A 23,259-nucleotide genomic window follows, 5' to 3' on the forward strand; every position below is an offset into this window, starting at 1 on the left:
TTACCTCAATGCACATAGAATTACCTGGAGAACTTATTTAAAAATCAGATTCCTGGACTCTTCCCTTAGACATTGACTTGGGTGTTTCCCCAGGTGGTTCTTACGTGTATAGCAACCCCTATCTGACATTTGGGAGCCAGTGCGTTAGGTAATGTTGAACCACAGAATAGTTAAGCTAGGTAATAAGATGATCATGTTAGCATTTTAGAAAGAAAAATCTAATAGTAGTACAGAACAGTGGAGTCAACCTGAGAATTCATTAAAATGCAAATTATGATCCAGTAGGTCTGGGATTGGACCTAAGATACTACATTTCTTTTTTTTCTTTTTTCTTTTTTAAAAATTTTTATTGGAGTATAGTTGATTTACAATGTTGTGTTAGTTTCAGGTGTACAGCAAAGTGATTCAGTTATACATATACATATGTTCATTCTTTTTCAGATTCTTTAAGGATCTTGAGGATAAACTGCAAGTCTAAGATACTACATTTCTAACAAGCTTCAAGATGAGGCTGATACTGCTTGTCTGAGGACCATAATTTGAGTAGCAAGGGTAGAGAGGTTGGATTGGAAAGGGGTGAGACTACAGGCATGGAGATCGGTTAACAACCTATTGCAGGAATCTAGGCAAAAAATGGTGGGCATCTGAACTACTGGCAGTGTCTGGTAAGGGAAAGGAGTTCCAGTGAAATGTAGTAGATAAAATTGGCAAGACTTCCCTGGTGGTCCAGTGGGTAAGACTCTGTGCTTCCAATGCAGGGGGCCCAGGTTCGATCCCTGGTTGGGGAACTAGATGCCGCAACTAAGAAGTCTGCACGCCACAACTAAAAAATGAGCCCACATGCCGCAACGAAGACCTGGCGCAGCCAAAATCAATCAATCAATAAATATTTTTTAAAAATAAAAAAAATTGGCAAGACTAATTTACAAAAGGATTTAGGATGTGGAGTTAGAAGTGAGGGGAGGGGTGTCAAGAATGGTCTGAAGGTTGAAGCTTAGCTATCTAGGTGGATGATAGTGACAGTAACTGAACTAGGATAAAGACAGAGGAAGAAGGTGGCCTGGAGGGTAGAGGAGGGCTGGTTAGAGTACAAAAGTTCCTTAGAGTTGAGAAAAGAGGTGGCCAGAAGATTAGTCCTGAATGCACTGTGTTTGAGGAGTCTATGAGATATCCAAATATAAAGGGTGGGCAGAAGAAGAGGGTTCCACAATGGACCAAGAAGTTTCAGGTTGGAGGATAACAGAAAGAACGGTTTCAAAGACATTTCTGGGAGGGGAAGCTCACAGTATCATTGTCACAGAGACATCAAGTGAAATGTTATACTTGGTTCAATGAGAGTGCATAAAATTATGGTTAAAAAACTAACATTCCAAAACCGCTGATTAGCTAAAGAGAGTTCATAAAGTGCCCAAATTAGTTTATCTCTCAATCTTTTAATTTAAGGAAAAGTTGGAGCCAATATTTTCAAATCATTCATCATGATAAGCCTCATAGTACCTTTTCCATTCAGATTTTCTTCTTCTCTCCCCCTTCCCCCAACAGATTGATCACACTTACAAGAGCTGCTATGAAACATAGGGGAGGTGAAAACTAACAGATGAAAGTTTTGCCATGCACTGAAAGGAAAGTGTTGTCTGTGAAGTTCTATTTTTAAAAATGTCTGCTTGTAATACCTTTACTGAACACGTTTGGAAACCTGGTGAATGCAAGAACTGCTTTAAACCTAAAAGCTTACATCAGCTCCCCCCAGACCCTGAGAAGGCACCCATCACCCATGGCAATAAAACTAATGCCAATCACAGTAACAACCACCGAATCAGGAACACCGGAAATTTCCGGCCTCCTGTGGCTAAAAAACCCACTATAGCTGTGAAGCCCACTATGATGGTGGCAGATGGGCAAAGTATGTGTGGTGAGCTTAGTATCCAAGAACACTGTGAGAACAAACCTGTCATCATAGGATGGAACCGTAACAGGATGGCCTTGAATCAGAAACCACTTAATAATAATAATGAAGATGATATTGAAGGATTAAGCCATGTTCCTAAGCCTTATGGGAATAATGATAGTGCAAAGAAGGTATCAAATAACAATAGTGGACTAACTGAGGTGTTAAAGGAGATAGCAGGCTTGGATACCACCCCTCAAATAAAAGGAAATGAAACAAACTCCAGAGAAACATTCTTAGGAAGAATAAATGATTGCTATAAACGATCACTGGAAAGAAAGCTTCCACCAAGTTGCATGATGGGCGGAATAAAGGATACTCAGGGCAAGCATGTTATTCTGAGTGGGAGCACAGAAGTGATCAGTAATGAAGGGGGTCGATTCTGTTACCCAGAGTTTTCTAGTGGCGAAGAGAGTGAGGAAGATGTGCTTTTGAGTAACATGGAGGAGGAGCATGAGAGTTGGGATGAGAGTGATGAAGAACTGCTGGCCATGGAGATTCGCATGAGAGGGCAACCTCGCTTTGCCAACTTCAGGGCAAACACTTTGTCTCCTGTTCGATTCTTTGTGGACAAAAAATGGAATACTGTCCCCCTGCGAAATAAATCTCTGCAAAGAATCTGTGCTGTAGACTATGATGACAGTTATGATGAAATCCTGAATGGTTATGAAGAGAATTCTGTGGTCTCCTATGGACCAGGAAGCATTCAGAGCATGGTGTCATCTGACTCCACATCCCCAGATTCCTCTTTAACAGAAGAATCACGTTCTGAGACAGCCAGTAGTTTATCCCAGAAGATTTGTAATGTGGGAATAGCTCCTGGTAACCCGGGAGATTCTAAGGACATGAAGGAAAGTGAGCCCAATTATGAAAGCCTCTCTGGTAATAATCAGGAGAAGGACTCATCGCAAGCATCCAAAAGCTCAATAAAAGTTCCAGAGACGCACAAAGCAGTCCTTGCTCTCCGATTAGAAGAGAAGGATGGCAAGATTGCCGTGCAAACTGAGAAGCAAGAAAGTAAAGCCCCTACAGATATTACTGGGCAAGCAGTAACAATAAACCTCGTTCCTGTAGAAGAGCAAGCAAAGCCCTACCGAGTTGTGAATCTGGAACAGCCTTTGTGCAAGCCATATACTGTCGTGGATGTGTCAGCAGCCATGGCCAGTGAGCACCTCGAGGGCCCTATTAACAGTCCCAAGACGAAAAGCTCATCTTCTACTCCAAACTCTCCAGTGACATCACCCGCACTGACATCAGGACAAATAAGTGCCCATTTCCAAAAATCCAGTGCAATCCGCTACCAGGAAGTATGGACTTCCAGTACCAGTCCACGACAAAAGATACCTAAGGTGGAATTAGTTAGTGGTGGGACTGGACCAAATGTCCCTCCAAGGAAAAACTGTCACAAATCAGCACCTACTTCACCCACAGCTACAAACGTTTCCTCCAAAACCATCCCTGTTAAGTCACCTAATTTGTCTGAAATAAAATTTAATAGTTATAACAATGCCGGTATGCCACCTTTTCCAATTATCATTCATGATGAGCCAACTTATGCTCGGAGTTCCAAAAATGCTATCAAAGTTCCCATTGTAATCAATCCAAATGCATATGACAATCTAGCCATTTACAAAAGTTTTCTCGGAACAAGTGGAGAACTTTCAGTGAAGGAAAAAACCACAAGTGTAATAAGCCATACTTACGAAGAAATAGAAACTGAAAGCAAAGTGTCTGATAACACCACTAGCAAACCCACTGAATGTCCCCAAGCTAAAGGGTTTTTAAACAGCACAGAGCGTAAGAGGGGTTCAGTGGCTCAGAAGGTTCAGGAGTTTAACAGCTGTCTTAACAGAGGTCAGTCCTCACCACAGAGGAGCTACAGTTCCAGCCACAGCTCCCCAACAAAGCTCCAGAGAACCACTCAAGAACCTGTGGCCAAAACAGAAAGCACTCAGGAGTCTCAGGTAGTGAGCAGCGGCAGCACCAGGGAGAAGGCGAGCACTGTGCTTTCTCAGATTGTGGCTTCTATCCAGCCGCCACAGTCTCCTCCAGAAATGCCCCAGTCTGGCCCCAAAGCTTGCAGTGTGGAAGAGCTGTATGCCATTCCTCCCGATGCCAGTGCTGCTAAAAGTACACCTAAGAGTACACCAGTCCGGCCCAAGTCTCTCTTCACATCCCAGCCCAGTGGTGAGGCTGAAGCACCTCAGACCACAGAAAGTCCTACCACCAAAGTACAGAAAGATCCACTCACAAAGCCAGTCACCACCCCGCCCTCCAAATTAGTGACTAACCCCCAAAGTGAGCCGCCACCCCCCTTCCCCCCACCACGCTCGACTTCCTCCCCTTACCATGCAAGTAACCTTTTGCAGAGGCATTTCACCAACTGGACCAAGCCAACTAGCCCTACCAGGTCAACGGAAGCTGAATCAGTTTTGCACTCTGAAGGCAGCAGGCGGGCAGCTGATGCAAAACCTAAACGCTGGATATCATTTAAAAGTTTCTTCCGCCGTCGGAAAACAGATGAAGAGGACGACAAAGAGAAAGACCGAGAGAAAGGGAAACTGGTGGGCCTGGATGGCACAGTCATCCACATGCTGCCCCCTCCTCCAGTTCAGCGCCATCACTGGTTCACAGAGGCAAAAGGAGAGTCCAGCGAGAAGCCAGCCATCGTCTTCATGTACAGGTGTGACCCTGCCCAAGGCCAGCTCAGTGTGGATCAGGGCAAAGCCAGGGCAGAGCAGTCAGCAGTCACAGAGAAGGGCAGAGCAGAGGATGGGTTACTACAGGACTCAGAGAAGAAGAAAAGGAGTCATTCTTCTCCATCACAGATTCCTAAGAAAATTCTCAGGTATGTAAAATATCCTGGCAGAATGTGGGAATTTTTTTAAACACATTTTCAGTTGCTAAGTTTTTTGCATCTTTAAGATTGTTTGAGAGCCATTTTTGTTTGTAAGTAGCACTCAGCGACCATCATCTATCTTTTCAACTGCATTTCAAGATTAGAATATTATTAAAGTGGTCTTATTGCACTGAACAAGGTTTATAGCCTTGGATCTTTAGCTAAAGTAGCCTGCTGCATTCTGGTAAATGCAGAGGGGCTTTAACAGAAAAGCAAATCCATAATACTTTAAGAGCAATAAATAATTTGTTGCTTTGAACTGCTATGATAGTGTAAGGAAGAAACAGGATCAAATGAATAAATGGTGATACTATTCTTTCCTTTACTATAAATGAAATTAAACTCTTAAGCTTTTTTTTTTTTTTTTGGCTTTCACCAAGGTGTTATCTCTATCTGCATTATTTTTTTATGGGAATATTTGTTTTTTTATTTCTGTCTCTTTCTGTCCTTATTTCATGTGTTGTGGAAAGGTGGGGGAAAGGGCAAGCAGTTTATAGTTTTTTAACATGTAGGTGAAATAAGAGAAGTTGGTTACTGAGATTGAGACCCAGTGATATAATTCTCAATCCAACTAGGCAAATTGTACACCCACACCAGTTCTCTAAGCATCAGTTTTCTTTAATACTTGAATAACTGTTTATTGATCACCTACCCTGTATAAGGCACATCCCAAATATTTATCTCAAATCCCTGTAACAGCCCTACAAACTGAAAATTAGAGAAATTAGAATTGGCCAGATTCACACAGTTAGTAATTGTCATAGGGAGAATTCAAACCTTGATCTGTCTCACTGTAAAACTGGTATTCTTCCTATAATGTTGCATTGTTAATGAACATAAAATCAAACAAAATTTTTATATTTTCACTTGTAATCATTCACATAAACATTTATGTTTAGGAAGCCTAAGTTTTTTCTCTCTCATTTGTATTTTAATCAAAATTAATGTACTGTCAATAAAAACAAGGAACTGTTATCCAAGTTTGTATTAGCAAATGGGATGATTTCCTTATATCCTCTGTCCTTTCTGTTCTTAGCAAAGATATGCCCTGAGTATTCCATTCATCTGATTCTGAGTCTTCCTCCCTCTTGATTTACAGTGAGCCTTCTCTACCAGGCCTGGCTTCCTCCCAGCAAAGACAGAAAACTCTGATTCAGAGCAGATTCTCTCACCAGCTTTTCTTTAGAAAAGTGTAAATAAAAATGAACACTTAATGCCTTCACTTTTTCTACCAAAATGCCAGGAAGTTTTATATATATTCTTTACTAAAATAAGCTTTTTACATACCCTCAACTAGTCAAAATGCTAACAAGTTCCTATTTTCCTTAAATCCATGTAATAACAAAGCAAGTAGAATAGTGGGATATATTTCTGGGTAGAATAAGCTTGTCATTGGTAGTTGAAAGTAGTAGTAATAAAACACATGTATTGCAGGTTGCTGTTTTATTTAGAAAAGAAGCAATTTAAACAGCACATGGTGGGAGTTACCTATGACGGAATGGCAGATAGTTCTTGCAGATCAATAAATGGCTTTACTCCTCATTAAGTATGGCTGTGGTGTATTTATCCGCATCCTGGAAGGCAGAGTCAAGGAATAATTTGGCTTCTCTTCCGTGGAATGAGATTTCTCTACTTGGGCTGCGTGCCACTGTATATAGGCTTGAGGATAGCCTGGGTCCTTGGTATGGCAGACCTCTTACTATACAGCTTATATTTGCACAGATTTGCTTGTATATGGGCCAATCGTATCTTCCAAAATTTATTAGTTCTTTATAGGTAACATCCATGTATCCAAATGGTGCGGCACATTTGCCCCATTGGTTGTCAAATTTAACCATGCATCACAATATCTGGAGGGCTATTAAAACACAAATTGCTGGGCCCCACCCCCAGAGTTTTTGATTCAATAGGTCTGAGTTGGGTCCTTTCTAACAAGTTCCCAGGTGATGATGCTGTTGCTAGTCCTGGGGCCACACTTTGAGAACCACTGGTCTTCCCACCATTCTTAAAATACGTACTGTAGTCTAAGTAAAGCAAATTTGAGGTATTAAGCTTTTTGTAGAGGCACATTGGAATTTTCACATTTCACAAGGTCCCAGACTAAGTAGAAAAAGAGGTATTAGTATTAAATAGGTTTTTTTTTTAACCTTTTAGATAGTTTAAAACTTGAATACTCATGTTGAAGAATATGCACCATTTGCTTTTCCAACAGTTACTTCATTTACTTGGATGCACCATTAGTATTTACTTGAAGCATCTTTGAGAGGAAAAACATTACTGTCAAATGTCAACATTTGTGTTTCCGGCTTGATGGCAGTGTAATCATTAAATTACCATCCCACGGCTGGGAACACATTGCTGGAAGAAATGAAAATGCAAGCTTTTCTATAAGTAAATGAAGATTCCAAATCTAAACGGTATATAAGGAATGAAAAATACTCTACTGAAGGCCAAACTCTAGGCTCTGAAAGATGAGGGACTTTGTAGAGTCTTGCATTATGAAATGAGATTGTTATGAAGTTCATTTATTTGCCTGTTCAGGTGACATAAATTGAATATCTTAACTGTGCTGTATATGTGCCATAGGGATAAATAGGGGGAAAGATTACCATACTGCTGAAATAGTGGGCTTGGGTTTGACTTTAGCTTCAGCTACCTAACTGGTCCTTCAGTGTACAGTGGCTGTAATGATACCTATCACACAGAATTGATTTGAGGATATAATAAGGAAATATGTAAAAGACTTAGCACAGGGTCTGGCACATAGTGGGTGCTTGAAAGTGATACTAGCCCCTCTGCCCTCAATGTGATAAATGCTAAAACAACGTATGTTCAGAGTGGCACAGAAGCGCAAAAAACAGAGCGATTAAATCACCTTAAAAGACATGAAATCAGCTTTTCAGAGATGAAATACAAACCAGATCTTAAAAGACAAATAAGATTTTGCCAGCTGGCTGAGGAGGACACTGTAGGCAAAAGGAACAATACATGCAGTCACAGATGATGACGACAAACAGAAGCAGGACAGGTGACTGGAAAAGGATAATGAATAGACCAGTGGTTCTCCAAACGTGGTCCATGCAAGGTCAAATAGTGACCATGTAAAAGTCACCATTTTCATAATAATAATAAGACGTTTTTTGTCTTTTTCACTGTGTTGACATTTGCACTGATGATACAAAAACAATAATGGGTAAAACTACTTATACCTGCACAAATCAAAACCATGGCACCATATGGTACTAGTAGTTTTAAAAAACAAACACCAGTTTCACTTAAGAATGTCCTTGATGAAGTAGTAAATTTTATTAAATCTCAACCCTTGAATATATGTCTGTTTAAAAATTCTGTGTGATAAAATAAGAAGTACACAGGGAGTACTTACGCTGCATACCAAAGTATGGGTGTCTTAAGGAAAAACTCTTGTAAAATAGTTTGAGTTTCAAAATTTGAATTACAAAGCTGAACCAGCACCTTTTTCATGGACCAACTTGAAAGAACAAGGGGCACAGACCAGCTGTGGTTATACAGGCTTGGGTGTTTGGCAGATATTTTCTTAATGAACATAGTGAGCCTATTACTTCAAGGAAAACAACTGACAGTATTTGTTGTCAATGATAAAATTCATGCTTTCAAGCAAAAATAAGAATTTTTGCAAACTTGTATCTGCTACCGTGACAGCTTCCTAATACTTAAACATTTCTTCTGATGAGATTGGTGGTGGCATTAGCAAAAAAGATTTTTAAAATTATATAGTGAAATGTGTCAACATTTGGAAGATCCACATAACTCAGTGAACCGGTTATTTCCAAATGACCCAATGCAGGATGTTACAGAATTATGCATGAGTAAAAGATCCATTGAAACTGCAAGTTAGAACAAGGGATTTAATGTAACTGAGTACAAAAAGTTCATTGGTATGGTTTCAGATTCCATATTGCAAGTAACTTTTAAGAAGCTACCACTTGCCAAGTTCTGATATAGTACCAAAGAAGAATATCCACGATTATCTAGAAGACTATAAATACTACCTTTCCCACCTACATATCTGGATGAGACCAGATCTTTTTCATACACTTTAACCGAAGCAACATATCACAGCAGATCAAATGCAGAGGCACATATGAGCATTCAGCTGTCTTCTATTAAGCCAGATATTAAAGATATTTGAAAAAAATATTATTTTGGTTAATATTTAAAGTGTTTACTATTTTTTAATGAATTAATTATTTTTTTAATTTTTCAGTTTTAATTTCTGATATAATAAATGTCAATAGATATAATCCACATAAACAAGAACCTTCACAGTTCTCAATAATTTTTAAGAGAAAAAAAAGTTTGAGAACTGCTGAGAAAGACTGAAGAGCCTTGCATGCTATGTTGAAATGTTTGGCCTTTATGTTGTAGATTTTGTAGCAGAAACAGTTTTTAAGGATGAAAGTAGTGTGATTTTCTTTTTTAAATAAAATCTCTACTGGCAGCAGTATTAAAAATGAACTGGAAGGGGAAAATATTGGTGACAGGGATACCAGTCAAATTTTGGCTCAACTATGTATCCATAGGCATCATTTCCATCCGGCTAGTCTGGATCAAGAGAAATTAATTTAGTGGTTAGTCTGGTCTGTGACCAGGTGGGAATTTCTCCATTATCATTTTTAAAAGCACTAGTTTACCTACCATCTCTGCAACTCTTTGGTGTCCATAGCATGGGGAATAATATTGCGTAGTGAGAAAAATGCAAGCACTGGAGTCAGACAGACAAAAATTTGAATTCTAATTGTACCACTGGTAGTTGTGTGACTTTTGACTTAACCTCTCTGAGCTGAAGTTTCCCAACGTGTACCACAGTGATGATAATACCTACCTTATAGAGATATTATGAGGACTAAATAGATATCTGTAAAGCATCTAGCACAGTACCTAGCAATAACAGTTGACCTCTTTACAAATTATGCTTAGGACATCAGAATTTAAGATAATCCTTGCTTAATGTTTCCCCCCTGCATTCTATTCTTAGAACAGCTAAGTGCTCTTTCTTAAATGTAAACCCAGTCATATCCGCAAACTGAAGAAGGCCCTATATATGTGACCTCTGTCTACCTGATGAATCTTACTTACCCTCTTGCTCATGTACCTCCAGTTATTCAGGCTTGCTTTCTTCCTGAGTGCCTTGTTTAAAATGCTGACTGTGGAAATGTTACCACCTTTTAATGGAGGACCACCTTTTAATCCCAAATCTATTTACTTCTCTCCATCTCTGCTTCTACCACTTTTAATGGAGACTATCTTAAAATAGTTCCTTTTATTTATTTTCTTTAAAAAAATTTATTTTTAATTTTTGGCCACACCGCACGGCTTGTGAGATCTTAGTTCCCTGACCAGGGATTGAATCCGGGCCCTCAGCAGTGAGAGCAAAGAGTCCTAACCACTGGACTGCCAGGGAATTCCCCTCTTTTTATTTTAAACTTTTTATGATAGAAAATTCTAAACATATACAAAAGTAGATAGATTCATAAAATGAACCACCACTTACCCCAAAACCACGCTGCAGCAACTATCAATTTATGGCCAATCTTGTTTCATCTATACCTCATCCCATTCCCCCCATTATTTTGAAGCAAATACCAGGCATCATTTCATTTGTAAAAATTTCAGTAGGTATCTCTAAAAGACAAGTGTTGTTTTTTTTTTTCCCCTCATAACCATATGCCTAAAGGGTTCTTTAAACTTTAATGTCTAGCCCCTGGCTAACCATCATCTGGTATCAAGATTTTAAATATTACATACATTCCTTTGACTCCCAAATTTATATCTCCACTCCTGATCTCTTTCCCCCATGATTCACATACAACTATCCACTTGATATCTCCACTTGAACATCAACTGGACATCTCAGATGAAACGTGTTCAAAACATAACTCTTGATTTTTCCCTACAAATCTATTCAATCCCAAGCCTTCCCTTGATAAATGGTCCCACCATCCATCTAGTCACTCAGATTAGAAAACTAGGAGTCATCTTTGATTTTTCTCTTCCCTTCATCCCCTACACCCAAAATATCATAAAGTGTTTTCCTAATTGATCTCCCTGCCTAATCTCTTGCCCCTTCTAATCTAGTCTCTCTGGAACAGCCTTGTACTCTTTCTAAAATGCAGATCCCATTGTTTCAACACAGTGAAGGAAGTCCCTATACAATCTGACCTCTAACTACCAGTATAACCTGTCTCCTACTCACCACCTCGCTCATAAACTTCTCACAATAGGAGTTTTCTTTCTGTTCTTCAAAAGTGCCAGGCCTAATCCCTTTTTATCAGCTATTCACTCTGTTTGGTATGCTTCTTTCAGATCTTTGCATGGCTGGCTCCTTGTCATTCAGCTCTCGATTTAAATGTCACTCCCTCAGAAGATTCGTCACTGGCTGCCCAATCATAAGAAACTCCCCCCACTCTCAGCCACTCCCCATCACATCGCATCATCTTTTTTTATTTTAGATTTATTCACATGTTTATCCCTTTTTTTTTTTTTAACTATTCCATCTTTATTTCATTCTTCCCTTCTGGATTCAATTTACTTCTTCCCAAAGTATATACCCTTTTAGTAGTCTTTTCAGTAAACTGGTGGTAAATTCTTGATTATTGACTAAAATCGTATTTATTTCATAATTGGTAGGCAATAATCTATTGCCAATCACATACATGTCCTTAAAAATTTAGCTCAAGGGACTAAGACTCCATGTCTAACTAAGGGATAAGACTCCATGCTTCCACTGCAGGGGGCACGGGTTCAATCCCTGGTCAGGAACTAAGATCCCGCATGCTGCACGGCACAGCCCATAAAAGAAAAACAAAAAAATTTTAGCTCAAAAATTTTCTTTCTAATCAATTAGAAAAACAGTCAATGACTAAGAAAATCACTGTAACTTGCCTGAAATAACTATAACACTCTCAACCAAAGTTAAGGATATTGTTTGCCCCCTGAGTGGCCCCTTGACCTTTGACTAACCTTTCTAGCTCCACCAGCCCTGAACATCATGTTCCTAATTAGCAAAGACCCCTACCATGTATCCATCCTGGATACCATATAAGTCCAGTTTCTTTAGGACTCCCAGAACCATTTCAGGAATCCAGCTATGCCTTACACTGCTGGGATTCTGTCCAAACCTCAGTCAACTTCTGTTCTGGACACGCAGATTAGATTTGGCACACCTTTGCTCCCTTAGGAATGCTAGTCATCTGTATAAGCCTTCTTATACCCTTCCAAGACCATTTTGATCTTCTTAGAGTCCTTAGAACTCAGCTATGTTCCTAAATAATCCAGGAGTCAATCCTCGGAGTCCCTCTAATCCACTCCAAGGTTCAGGGGTATAGACCAGGAATTGGCAAACTGTGACCTGTGGGCCAAATCTGACCTTTCACCTGTTTCTATAAATGAAGTTTTATCGGAAAACAGCCACTCATTTTTTTTTACATGTTATCTACAGCTGCTTTTGCACCATACCAACAGGGTTGAATAGTTGTAACAGACACCATATGGCCTGTAAAGCCTAAAATATTTACTGTCTGATCCTTCACAGAAAAGTTTGCTGACCCCTGGACTAAGTTATAATATCTGATTTGTCTGTAGTCATCAGGCATGCTAGTGGCCTATAGCCATTCTGGTCAAACACTAGTCAGGTTTGCTACTCACTAAAATAACCAGAGTCTGAGTCTTTTTATATACATGTGTGTATGCACACAGAGTATGGGAAAAGAAAGTCCAAATACTTCTTAGATTATGGTACAATGTGATGTCCTTCTCTCTGGAAAGTTCAGCTAGAATTTTTTTTTAATGTTTATGCTCCAGTTATATATCTTTTTTTTTTTTGATAGGTACAATCTTTTTAAAAAAAATTTTTTAAGAACACTTTTTTTAATTGAAGTATAGTTGATTTACAATGTTGTATTAGTTTCAGGTGTGCTCCAGTTATATCTTAATTTGCATTATCTCTACTCTTTGCTAAGACAACCTGTCAAAGTCATCTTTTTGGACCAAACTGGCCTTGAAGATCAAATTCCTATTTCTCATAAAGAAAAAAATTGGAGACAGAAGCTGAAAGTAGCAGCTCGTTCTCGTGATCATATGTTCTTTGCTCTAAAGAAACTTCTGGACTATCATCACATCTACATTTGCTGACATATTGTTCCTAAAGTTTAGATGAGTTCATAAAGTCCTTACTGTTGAATTTTTAAATAATCCTCTTTTAGAGAAAACTGATAAATATCTCACTTTATTGTAATCACAAAATGATGCAGAATGGTTATAGGGTGGTCTTCAGATAGCTTTATGTTCCTTTCTCTTTGGGGAGGTGATTAAAAATCCAGAGAAGTAAACTGACTTGTTTAGAGTCTCCTAATGTATTACGAAGTGAAGAATCAAACTGAGAATTCCCCTACTTATTGGGTCAGTTTTGTTTCCTTGTTCGCCTAATGAATCTGAAGTTAAATACCTGTATCTTATTATATAATTCATAATTTTCATTCACATTACCTCAGTTGTTCCAGTATCTCAGACAGTGCATTCTTCCTATTATAGGAAATTGAGAAACAGGCTCATCGACAGTCCCAGGGCCACTCTGCAAGTAGGTGTCAGAGCCAGACTCTGACTTTAGAGATGTTTGGCCTGTTAGTAATTTTTGTTGCACTCTTTTGGTGATTATTGAGTCTGTTGGTGTCTACCATGTCTTTTATAAAGGCAGCCTAAGTGCAAGAAGGCATGTCTGTGACCACTAAGGGCCACAGTGATGCGTACTGATTCATTGACCTGTCGAGCAGTCTTAAAGTACTCAACATTGGCACAGTTGTTCACTCTCTTCGAAGCACTTTATGTGAAATTCCTAGTTAATACATACTCCTGTAAATGTCGCTACACCCATTTTATAGATGAATAATGGGAGACATGGACAGAGTAGCATTGGTGGCAGAGCTGAGATTAAATTTGGGTTACTTATTTCTAGGCCTTTATTCAAACCTCTAGGCCACAGTTTCAGTCAGTGATTATTTAATATAACTGTAGAATATTGATTAGAGTCATCAGGTGATATTTAAAGGTTTAACCCAGGACAAGCAGTTTATCCTCATATGGTGCCTCTATAATGGTGATTTGTTATTAGCAGGGAGAAAGGCTTGCCTGAAAAGGGCAAAGTGATGATAGCAGTGCACACTGATCCGCTCCCCACACCAACTCCTAGTTATCATGGAGAGAAACAGTCTCAAGAGTCAGCCGTTGGCCTTTCTGTGCTGCTGGCGCATGGAGAAGCTCCACTCTGCATCAGGGAAGATGTCCTGTTCCTCTGACTTCCTAGCTGGGGAGAGGAACCCCCCTTTGGATGCTCCATATTGGAACCTGTCCCTATTCCATTCTCCATCGTGATATAGGCAGAAATTTTGCTGGGAGGGATGTAGATACAGATCCTGGTGCTGTTTTCTAGTGCCTTGCTGCCCAGATCCCATCTGATTTGATTTATTCAACACCCATTTACTGAGTGCTTTCTGTGATCCTCAGTCCCTGCTGCCTTAGCTCGGGCTCCATAACAAAATACCACAGACAGGTGTCTTAAACAGCAGACATTTATTTTCTCACAGTTCTGGAGGCCAGAAGTCTAAGATTAAGTTTCCAGCTGATTTGGTTTCTGGTGAGGGCTCTCTTTCTGACTCGATGGCCACTTTCTCATTATGTCCTCACTTTCCTCCATAATATGTACAGAGAGAGAAACCACGCTCTCTGGTGCCTCTTCTTAAAAGGACACAAATCCTGTCTGACAGGGCCCCATCCTTACGACCTCATTTAATATTATTTCCTTAGAGGCCCCATCTCCAACTACAGCCACACTGGGGGTTAGGGTTTCCACATATGAATCTGGAGGGGACACAAACAGTCTATAACATCTGCCATGGGTGTTCAGAGAAGGAAGAGTCCCCATGGACAGTAAGACATCATGGGTAATGTGAGATTTGAATAGTCTTTAATGACTGGCTGAGTTTGGAATAGATGGAAAGAAGAAGGGAGGCAACTCTAGGAAGGGAAAGTAGGTACAGCAGAAACGTAGAATATGGTGTGTCCAAGGGACAAGGAGTTATGTAAATACATTGGAGCTGAAGGATTATGTCTCAGAAAGTCTGGAATAAGGATAAAAACATATGTTGCAGCCTCATGGTGAAGGGCTTTGAAGTCCTGCAGATAGTCTGGACCTGTCCTCAACAGGTCACAAGGATCAATGGCTGATATAGAACAGAGGAACAGTAGAACAAAAGAGAGATTTTAAGAAGAGTCCCCTGGCGGCGTGGGTAGAAGGTACAGGTGCTGTGGTCTGTCTTGGAGCAGCTTTTTCAGTTATAGGGGCCTGCCTTTTGTGTTCACCTTTGTCCTCTGTTGATACAAAGAACTGAGATAGTACTGCATGTTGGAAGGCTTATTGCTGGTGTCACAGATGCCATTTCCTATTTTCAGAGTGGTCTTCATCCAGCCAGGCCTTCTAATAAAAATCATAAATGTCATACTAGGCCATATCCTCATTTCCTAACATTTTGTAAGTTTGTATAATTGTATTCTAAGGATAAACCTCAGAAGGTAAGGATTGGTCCCAAAGCACTCCCTCCCTTTTTTAATAGCCCATTATGAATCTCTTATCTGTGACTACTTAAATTATTTTATTTCCCCTGTTCAGCCATATTGCTTCTGAGCAGTGATGCTCCTTTACTTAAAATTTTCTTCCTCACTTCTTATACTTTACTCCTTTTATACTTAATTTCCCTCTTCTCTCTGCAGAGAGAGAGGCAGTAAAAAATAGTTTCTCAGATTGTGGCCCTAGGACCAACTGCATCAGAATCACCTGGGGTGTTTGTATAAATGCAGATTCCTGGGTCATACCACAGAGCTGTAGAATCAATCCCTGGAGGTGAGGGCTGCAAATCTGCATCTTTAACAAGGTAATTCTTAGACATGTTAAAGTCTGATAACAATTGGCATAATATATTAGAACATAGGCTTTGAAGTCACTCAGACCTGGATTTGAATCCTGCTTTCACCACTTATTAGCTGTGTCATCTGGGACAAGTTACTTGAGCTCTGCTTCTTAGTTTCCTCATCTATAAACTGAGAGAATAATGTATCTGTTTAGAACACAGACTAGAGCTGAAGTGCTGGGTTTGAATCTCAGCTCCACCAGGTATTAGCTGTGTTACCTGAGGCAAATAACTTAACCACTCTGGACTTAGTATTTCTTCATTTGTAAAACAGAGATAATAACCTTGTATGACTTAAAAGAATTAATGTTAAGTGTTAAACAGGAGGGGAGGGGAAGGGATTTTTATACCCCTAGGATATATTTGGCAATGTCTGGAGACTATTTGATTGTCACAACTGGGGAAGCAGAGAGTAATTCCAACACCTATTGGATAGAAGGTAAGAGATGTTAGCGTCATTCTACTACGCACAGGACAGCCCTCCACGACAATTATCTGGTCCAAAATGTCAATAGTGCCACTGTTGAGAGACATGGCTTAGAACAGGGACATAATAAGCACTGTGTAAGTTTTGGCTACTATTATCTTTTGCTATTATGGGAATAACAACCCTTACTCAGAGTATTATTGTTAGGAGATATATATTTAAGCACACAGTACCTAGCAGTCAGCAAATGTGGAGGTAGTGGTGGTGATTATTATTAGGAAGCCAAACATCTATAAACACAGTCTTTCTATACCAGAGCAGTTCCCATGTAAAGAAATCCTTTTGCAATGTAAACAATGACTTTGTTTAGAATTTTTCAAAAGAATGCATCTGTAATCATTAATACCCCACATTTCAATAATAGCTTTTTTCTTTTCAAAACACTTTTACTTCTTCATCTTCATAATCAAGCATTTATGCTTGAATCTTTACAATGCACCAGGCTTACCTAATGGTATCAGTGTGGTGGAAAGAACACGGATGTTAGAGTTGCACAGTATCGAATTCAGATCCTGACTCTGTCACCTAAGTACACACATAACCTTAGACAACTGATTTCACTTTTTTCAGTCTTGGTTTCCCTATCTGTAAAGTGAGAATAATCGCCTTTACCTCTTGAGGTGTTTTTGTGAGTTAAACAGAATAGTGTGCAGCTTGTGCAGTGTAGAGTAGGAATAGGTTCTGAGCAGTGTTGGTTCCTGTTCCCTCCCTATATCCATTCCTTCAGCGAGCCTGCCATGTTCTGGAGAGTTTAGCATACATAATCATCTCGCTTCCCCGACTCAAAGGGCAAACGGGCAGTTGAGGGAGATAAGAGGACATCGGGGAAAGGTGCAGTGACTCACTTCTCCAGAGCTTCTGGGCATGCGGGAAATGTCCAGGACCCGAAAATGACTGTTCCATATCGTCCTTAGGTTAGTCCTGTTACAGAGGCGTGTTGATATTTTCTTCTCATACCTTGCCTTTCCAGGAAATAAACATCAATATCTGACCCCATTCTTTAGAAGTGAGCTAAGGCCAAATGGTGACGCTGAGAATCTCCTTCCACACCTCTGTTATTGAGAAAAGCAGCCCTATTTTTTTGCTCTTTTCCAAGATTAATTTATCTTTTCTGTTAATTTGTACAGATGCCATTCTGAATTTTTATTTCATAGGATTTTAAAACTGTAATTTTTCTTAGTATTGTGAAGGTGACAGTGATTTACAGTGGCCTGTGTTTTTATCTACTTTGCTGTCTTGCAGTCTAGTGCCTTGAAGACACTTTTAATTTGCTAAAGAAAAAATTTGTTAAAGAAAAAAAACACATTTGTTAAAGAAAAAAAAATTGAAACTGTGCAGTATCTGGAAATTAGAGTCTATTCAAGACCTTGCACATGGCTGCCAGTCTTCCCCATCCCAAGACCTAGCCACTTCATTCACACCAGGAAGAGCTACCTTTGTCTGACCAGACTGTGTTAGACGTATTAGCAAGAACTCATCAGATCTCAGTTAAAGGTTAATCTCAGTCCAGGATAAGAAGTTTGAAGTTTTCAGTTAAAGACTACAGAAGGCTTAGTGGAAAATTGGAGACACTAAGATAGTGATCAATGGACACAACACTTTTCTACCTGAGAATGCCAGTAATTGGAAAGTGTAGCGAAATCAAGTAGATGACCTGGAAACTAAGATAGGATTAAGAAATGTCATATTGGTGGGAGGTCCTAGAGGTAGAGAGACAGAAGGAAATGGAGTTTTTCCCCCTTTTAGTAGATAAACAGTGTGGGATTCGATAACTTTGATCTTTCCTCCTCGTGTTGATTCACATCCCATTTCTGCAAAGGTTCATCATCCCCAGCAACTCCAGAAATAAGCAGCTTTGGAAACCAGTAATAAAACCATGAAATGCTGTTTCTGATTGCTTTGATCTGATCTTTAGGGGTAAAAGGAGGTTTTAAAAATCACGCATTTGCTTATTGGCTGACTTGGACAACTAAAGACAGATGCAGCTGCTGAAGAGAGCTGGCAAATGGGAATTTAGGATACCATTTGCCCCAAGAGGCAGATGGTCTCTATAGAAGCCTGATTTCATTTACTGTCCCTTCTGAAGCTGAATGAAGGTGGTTGAATTGAAGAAAAAGTTGAACTGAAATCGTGGAAATACTTGGATACATAAAGGCCTTTAATCCTTTCTAATGTGGCATTTGATTTGCCTTTTAAAAAAGTATATTCAGACATTAACAGAATTTCTACCAAAATCTGTCTTGAATGAATATGCCAGGGGAAAAAAAAAAAAGGATTATTTCATTTGATGGTGTAATGATTAATCCTACCACCTGGGTAAGCCAAGTGAGCTTCCCGCAGGAGATTGCTTCTGCGGCTTTGAATTATGTATGAATATTGCAGACTGTTGAGATATAAACTTACCAGGGGATTCATTTGTATTACAGACAAATCTGTAACAATGTTACCATTTCCTTTGAATACCTTAAGTTCATCCTCCATGTTCAGAAAATAAGATGTGTCTTTGTGGAGATTGCGACGTAATTTTTTTGTGTCAGGTCAGACATTACCAAATCTCAATTAAAAACTGGTCATTAATGAAAAGTTGGTCAAAGAGTTTGAGGTAAAAAGAAATGTGTGTTATCTCCCACTCTAAAAGCAGAACAAATGCTGAAGGTCCAGGAAAAGAGCAGGCAATGTCAGGGTTTGACCCAGCCTGATGATCAAGGACCTAGATGTCAATGCTGTAGTTATTACAGATATCCTACATTGCATTACAGAACTAGGGATTGTTTCAACATGAATTTAAATAGCAGGAATAGAAAAGCCATAACTTCCTCTCTGTGGGCCATGTATCAGTTAACAGTTCTGTTTTATAATAATGAATATCAACTTGTACTTATCCTGAAAAAAATCGTTACCTTCATCATTATTTGCTACTTCAAGATGTGCTAAGATATATTGTATTAGAAATCCTAGTAGATTTCTTGTAATTTCATTTTAAATAATTTTTTTTTTAACCATCTATCTCATGGACAAAATGGGGGAACTTTTCATTTTCTCCATTATCTCCCTCCTGATGTTTTCATCTAGTTTGTACAGAAGATCAAAGTAATAGGGAAACAGAATCTGGGTTCTCTGATTCCTGTTTTGGTGTTTCCTCCATTACATCAAACATTTCCCAATGAAAAGTCAGTGGTGAACCACTTTGTTAGGAGATAAAGCCTGTATTTGGAAAGTGTCATATTACTATTTGGGAGGGTTTTCTGATTTTATATCTAAATATGAAACATTAAAAAGCCAATGGTCAAAAATTATATTCCCTTATAAAATTAATATGCCTAAGATAAATTAATTATAGGATTTTACTTCCTTTTTTCTTCCTGGACAATTTGTCTGTTTATACGTAGTGACTGAATCACCTTCTCTGATGCTGTTCTTGATTGATTCTTTTTCATTTTTTAGTCACAGCATGTTACCACATCTAAGCTTGAACTCTCAAAACCTCTTCCTTTCCCCTCTCTTTTACCATTTTAATCATACAAAGAGCTTTTCTTCCCTCAAGCATCAAGACATGACATATCATTGATGCATTTTTAAAAATTCTTCCTTTTAGACACTGCTGTCACTGTAAATGCAGGTTAAACATCTTAGTATCCATTTGCAAATCCATGTGATTTAACTTTCATCAACTCTTTTTCATAGTTCTTTATAGTTGACAGTTGTTTTAACTGGTGATTTAATATACCAGTGCACTTATTTAAAATGTGCTTGTGAAAACTGACCTTTGTAGAGAATACAGGTTGTGCTGCCCTGGTTCTCAAAGAGTTAATAAAACTAGCTTTCACTTTGCTTAGTTTCCCAAAGGTAATTTGGCTCATTTCCCAGACCAAACCCTCAGGTAAAGGTCAAGGTGCAGTGGGTTATATTAAGGTGCAGAATTCGAGCCTCTTATATCTCGCCCAACTTGTAGTCCTCCAGAACTCAGTGGGAGCTATGGTTCATCAGAGCTTCAGAACATGATTAACAGACTGAAGAAGGCCCTGTAGAATTTCCTTTAATGGGGAATTGTATGAGTGAGTACAGTGGGTGAGTCTTTAATATTTCTTGCTTTTTAGCATCCATATTTTGTTTTGAGAACCCCTTAAGAGTACAGAGCTATGTTTCATGTATGTGGGAACAGGCCCAGGGAATTCCTCACTGGTTAATAGCAGCAACTCTTTCTTGTAGTTTTTACAATAGGCTTAATATAAATAGCCCATTCCCTGGGAGGAAAACAGACAAGTGAGGGTGGAGTCATGGTTTCTGAACCCGCCTTCACCAATCATTTTTGACAAATGGAAAAGAGAGCTTCCTTTTAGTAATAACGATGAGATTGGGGGAAGTAAGAGAAAAGGCAAGAGCAAGGCTGCAGAGATTAGGAGCCTAAAAACACCTTTTTAGAAACCTCTCAACTTGACTCGAGAATAAGAAGAGAGCGTCTGGAGGTTTAATGTTTTTCCTGTCAAAGGGGGATGATGTTTTTTAATCACTTTATATTTATTGCTTTGAAATTTAAAATGGCTTATACTAACTTTTGCCCAGCCAAGGTCATTTTCCCTCTCCTGAAGCATGTTGATAACTTCTCAGTGACACTAAGTGGCATCTGAGAGTGTCTCAGAAGTGTCACTTTGCTTTTCTTCGCTAACGCGTGGAAGTAGAGCCCCCTTGTTACCTTGAATTTATGATGTTCCATATTATGAGAAACTAGCTTTGTTTTGGGTTGATAACCTAAGGCAGCCCATTAAGAAGAGGCAGCATGCTTTACCATGTGAAGCCTCCTTTACATAAACCACCCTGTTGACTGCTAGTGAACTGATCCCTTCCCACCTCACCCTATCCCCAAGAGCCAGATTCCATAATGGTACCTCCCACTCATTGCTTACTCTCAGTATAGAGAGACCTCTGGCTCTGCCAGCTTTGAAAGAATATTTTTGAAGTTGTATATCCAGCAGACTTCAAGGCTTATTTTTCTGTTCCGGCACATGCATAATTTCCATAATGAAAAATTGATAAGAAAGTACTCCTCCTTCAGATCTACTCCCTCAAATCCACAGGTGATATATGTTCTGATGACACATGATCAAACAAAGTACCTCTTTTAAAGAAACTTGTAAATGTCACCATGACTCACTGCCATTTGAAAATCCAGAAATAACATGTAACAGTATATAAGATGTTTCCTTTCGTTCTTTCTCTTTGCCCATTAAAACAAAAAACAAAAAAAAACAGGAAGAAAAGCTAGCTGGTGAGTGTGTGACAGCCTAGGAATACTTTTAGTAGGCCCAGAAACCATTAAAGGTGCCTGATTTTGAATTTGTTTCATTGAACCAGCCCAGTGAGATTTTCTAACTAGGCTGGTTTTCTCCACCAACATTTAATAATCATTCCACCCCCTTGTGCTTTATAGCAACAGAATTGGAAGTTCAGGCAGGGTGGGATGTGGGGAAGACTGGAAGAGATAGCTATAAGCAAATGAGCAGGCAGCAGTGAAACAAGATCGGGAAACACAAAGCATCATGGATGACCGTCCTCTGGTATGTGGCCAATGGGATGCTTCAGATTCATTTTAATAGATGAGATTAACTAGAGGTCAGAACTTTCTTTTCCATTTGCCTTGCCTGCTGCATGCATACAGGCAAAGGTTGATGCTTCACTGTGCTCCTAGCAACGAGGCTTCCAGGCCTCAGTTTACCTAAAATAATTGCTTTACTTTTTTAAATCTCAACTTTACTCCTGATCCTTTACTAAATAGTTTCATAAATACTTTAGTGTGTAGTAAATACTATATACTAAATAAAGTAAATACTGTAAAGTATTTCATATTTATTATAGTATTATAGCACAGTTCACCCTTTTTATTTGCGAGTTCCACATCTGTGGATTCAACCAACCATGGATTGAAAATATTAGGGGAAAAAAATTTCCAGAAAGTTCCAAAAAGCAAAAATTGACTTTGCAGTGCACCGGCAACTGCTTACATAGCATTCACATTGTATTTACAGCTATTTACATAGCATTTACATTGTATTGGGTATTATAAGTAATCTAGAGATGATTTAAAGTATATGGGAGGATGTGTGTACGTTATATGCAAATACTACAGCCATTTTATGTAAGGGACTTGAGCATCTGTGGATTTTGGTATCCTGTGGGTGGTCCTAGAACCGGCCCCCTTCAGATACCAAGGGATGACTGTACTATAGTATGGTAAATATAGTAAATATGCTAAATACTTTCTTAAATACTTTAGTGTATTAGTCTTTAACTAGTTAAGCATTCGGTTCCCTCTACCCCTACTACCTAAAAAAAAAGTTCCACTCCTTACCTGTTATTCTCAAACTTCCCTCTGAGCCTACTATAGCTCCTCTACCAAACTGAATTCTCAATATGTATGAATCAAGTATGTATCAAGTATCCCAATATATATATGAGAGAAGTATCTGCCTGCATGAAAGACTGCCTTATATTCAGACAAGTATGTTGGGGTTTATGACCCATTGCTGTGACCATAGGGCCAGTTATTTACATTTATGACAATATGTGCCTTCCATAAATCTAAATTTTAGCAAAAACCTTTGAATGCCAGTGTGATGGTGGTCTGATTTGTTTCAGTCACGTGACCCATGAAGTGACAGAGGATTTTTCTCCTCGGGATCCAAGCACTGTTGTTGTGAAGCAGGATGGTGGGGGCTGTACTTCAGTCACACCGGCATTGGCGCTGCCTGAACTGGAAAGGGAAGAGGAAAAGGGAGACATTTCAGGTCCTATGGACCCGAATCCCTGTAGTGCGACATACAGCAACTTAGGTAAGTGCAAATGTCACGTAAAGAGTATTTAAAGTTTGTCTTTTTATGTACCAGCCTAATGCTTATTTCCCTGGAAAGATGGTTTTTATTTTTCCATG

The 23,259-nt window shown here is 39.1% G+C and overlaps 1 protein-coding gene across 9 annotated transcripts in view; it reads left to right on the plus strand.

Moving 5' to 3' along the window:
- The window catches only part of PEAK1 (pseudopodium enriched atypical kinase 1), a 298,121-nt gene that overhangs the window by 235,445 nt on the left and 39,417 nt on the right, over window positions 1-23,259 (plus strand). For 7 of the 9 annotated variants that reach the window (XM_082452586.1, XM_082452585.1, XM_082452589.1 and 4 more), the window contains 2 exons: window positions 1,543-4,796; window positions 22,968-23,161. In XM_082452586.1, the coding sequence (XP_082308712.1) occupies window positions 1,657-4,796; window positions 22,968-23,161 (3,334 nt within the window). In that variant the 5' untranslated portion in view covers window positions 1,543-1,656. Of the gene's footprint in view, window positions 1-1,542; window positions 4,797-6,281; window positions 19,521-22,967; window positions 23,162-23,259 lie in introns of those variants that run through there. The other 2 variants (XM_082452592.1, XM_082452593.1) reach the window with 2 other exon arrangements.

Source organism: Balaenoptera physalus (assembly GCF_965194825.1).
Source record: "Balaenoptera physalus genome assembly, chromosome: 2".
NCBI lineage: Eukaryota > Metazoa > Chordata > Mammalia > Artiodactyla > Balaenopteridae > Balaenoptera > Balaenoptera physalus.